A 1,489-nucleotide genomic window follows, 5' to 3' on the forward strand; every position below is an offset into this window, starting at 1 on the left:
ATATATTGGTGACTATACAGTCTACTTATGCAACTGAAGTGTAGGGGCAATATTTGAAAGGTCTTCCGACTTTCGTCTTCAGGTCAGTTCGTGCAAGCTACTGAAGGCCTTACATGGTATCCAGGTTGAATGAGATGGAAGTGACTTTGATTGGTTGTTTGTTCCTGGTCCAATCAAAACTCTGATTATAATCCATACATATTGACTCCACTTTTATATCCCTTATATAAAGAGCAATCCCACCCCATCTTTGAAAAAAACTAAGGTGATTAAATAACTTATAATCTGGAATTTCACGAAAATTCCCATTATTAAAATTCTCAGAATTTAACCAAATTTCAGTAATTTCCATTTCAACTTCAGCCTTCAACTCATTCATTTTGTTTCTAATACTCCTAACATTAGAATATTTACAATTAAATTTATTCTTGAATCTACTATGTTCATCTCTAAATCTGACAGACTTGTTTTTAAAATTATTATTTAACATATTAGGCTCTAAATATCTTTGTTGTCCTAGCTATCCTATCAATCTGTTTATTCCTAGTTTTCTGAGCTCCCTTACCAGTATGAATCAAGATAAATTTCTGCAGAATTGGATGAAATTCTGTTGAAAACTATAACACTACACGTGTAAGCTAAGTATTAGTATCATTTAATTAAAATAATAACTCTTCCACATAACTATTAATGAGATTTAGTAATATCATTTAGAACACATCTTTCGTAATTATAATAATGTATACAAAGTAAATCCTTTTTCATCATTTTTGTAGCAGGATATTGATAATTCGAAAAATTGTCTTACAGTGAATTAAGGAAAAATTCAAATGTTAAAAAAAAAAAAAGTTTTTTACAAACCAGAGTCATCCTGAATCCGAAGCACAAAGTAGCGACTGGAGTCTACCACTGGCTCTACTGCAATACCTGGGTATTTATCAACTAGACATTTGGCAAACAGTTCACCTGAAAGAAAGGTATTTTAAAAACAAAATCAATTAGCAGCTAATGACTAGTTAACCCAGGTCTTTGGGATGATGTTTTGATTTGGTAAACGTTTGTATGTTCTTCAGGGCTATATTTAGAATATCAAAATATTGACCCAGAAGCTTTAGAAAACTTTCACCAATAGAAGTATCATGCCTTAAACAGGTATAAGTGAAAAAACTAAAATGTCAGCAATCATGTTTTCTAACAGCTAATATAAAGTAAAGTATGAAAATACACATACATTTTACAGAAAGTTCACTCACTGTTCAAAGTGTGATTAACATATTCTATAATCTTTATAAAGTGCAAAGAAATATATACCTTCATTACATCATTGGTCACTTTCATGCATGAGCAATCCATTTTAATAATAACTTATCAAGAATACGTTTTAGTCCCATAACTCTCTCAGTGCCAAGTTTATAGATAAATAACACTTCCAGTGCCAGGCAGGTATATATAGATAAACAACACTTCCAGTGCCAGGCAGGTATATAGA

At 31.2% G+C, this 1,489-nt stretch overlaps 1 protein-coding gene across 1 annotated transcript in view; it reads right to left on the minus strand.

Moving 5' to 3' along the window:
- LOC106470469 (NECAP-like protein CG9132) overlaps nt 1-1,489 on the minus strand; it is a 14,069-nt gene that overhangs the window by 9,309 nt on the left and 3,271 nt on the right. Inside the window, exon 3 of the mRNA XM_013931029.2 lies at nt 862-966. Within this exon, the coding sequence (XP_013786483.1) occupies nt 862-966 (105 nt within the window). The remainder of the gene's footprint in view (nt 1-861; nt 967-1,489) is intronic.

Source organism: Limulus polyphemus, unplaced genomic scaffold (genome assembly GCF_000517525.1).
Source record: "Limulus polyphemus unplaced genomic scaffold, Limulus_polyphemus-2.1.2 Scaffold4024, whole genome shotgun sequence".
In the NCBI taxonomy this organism is placed as follows: Eukaryota; Metazoa; Arthropoda; class Merostomata; order Xiphosura; family Limulidae; genus Limulus; species Limulus polyphemus.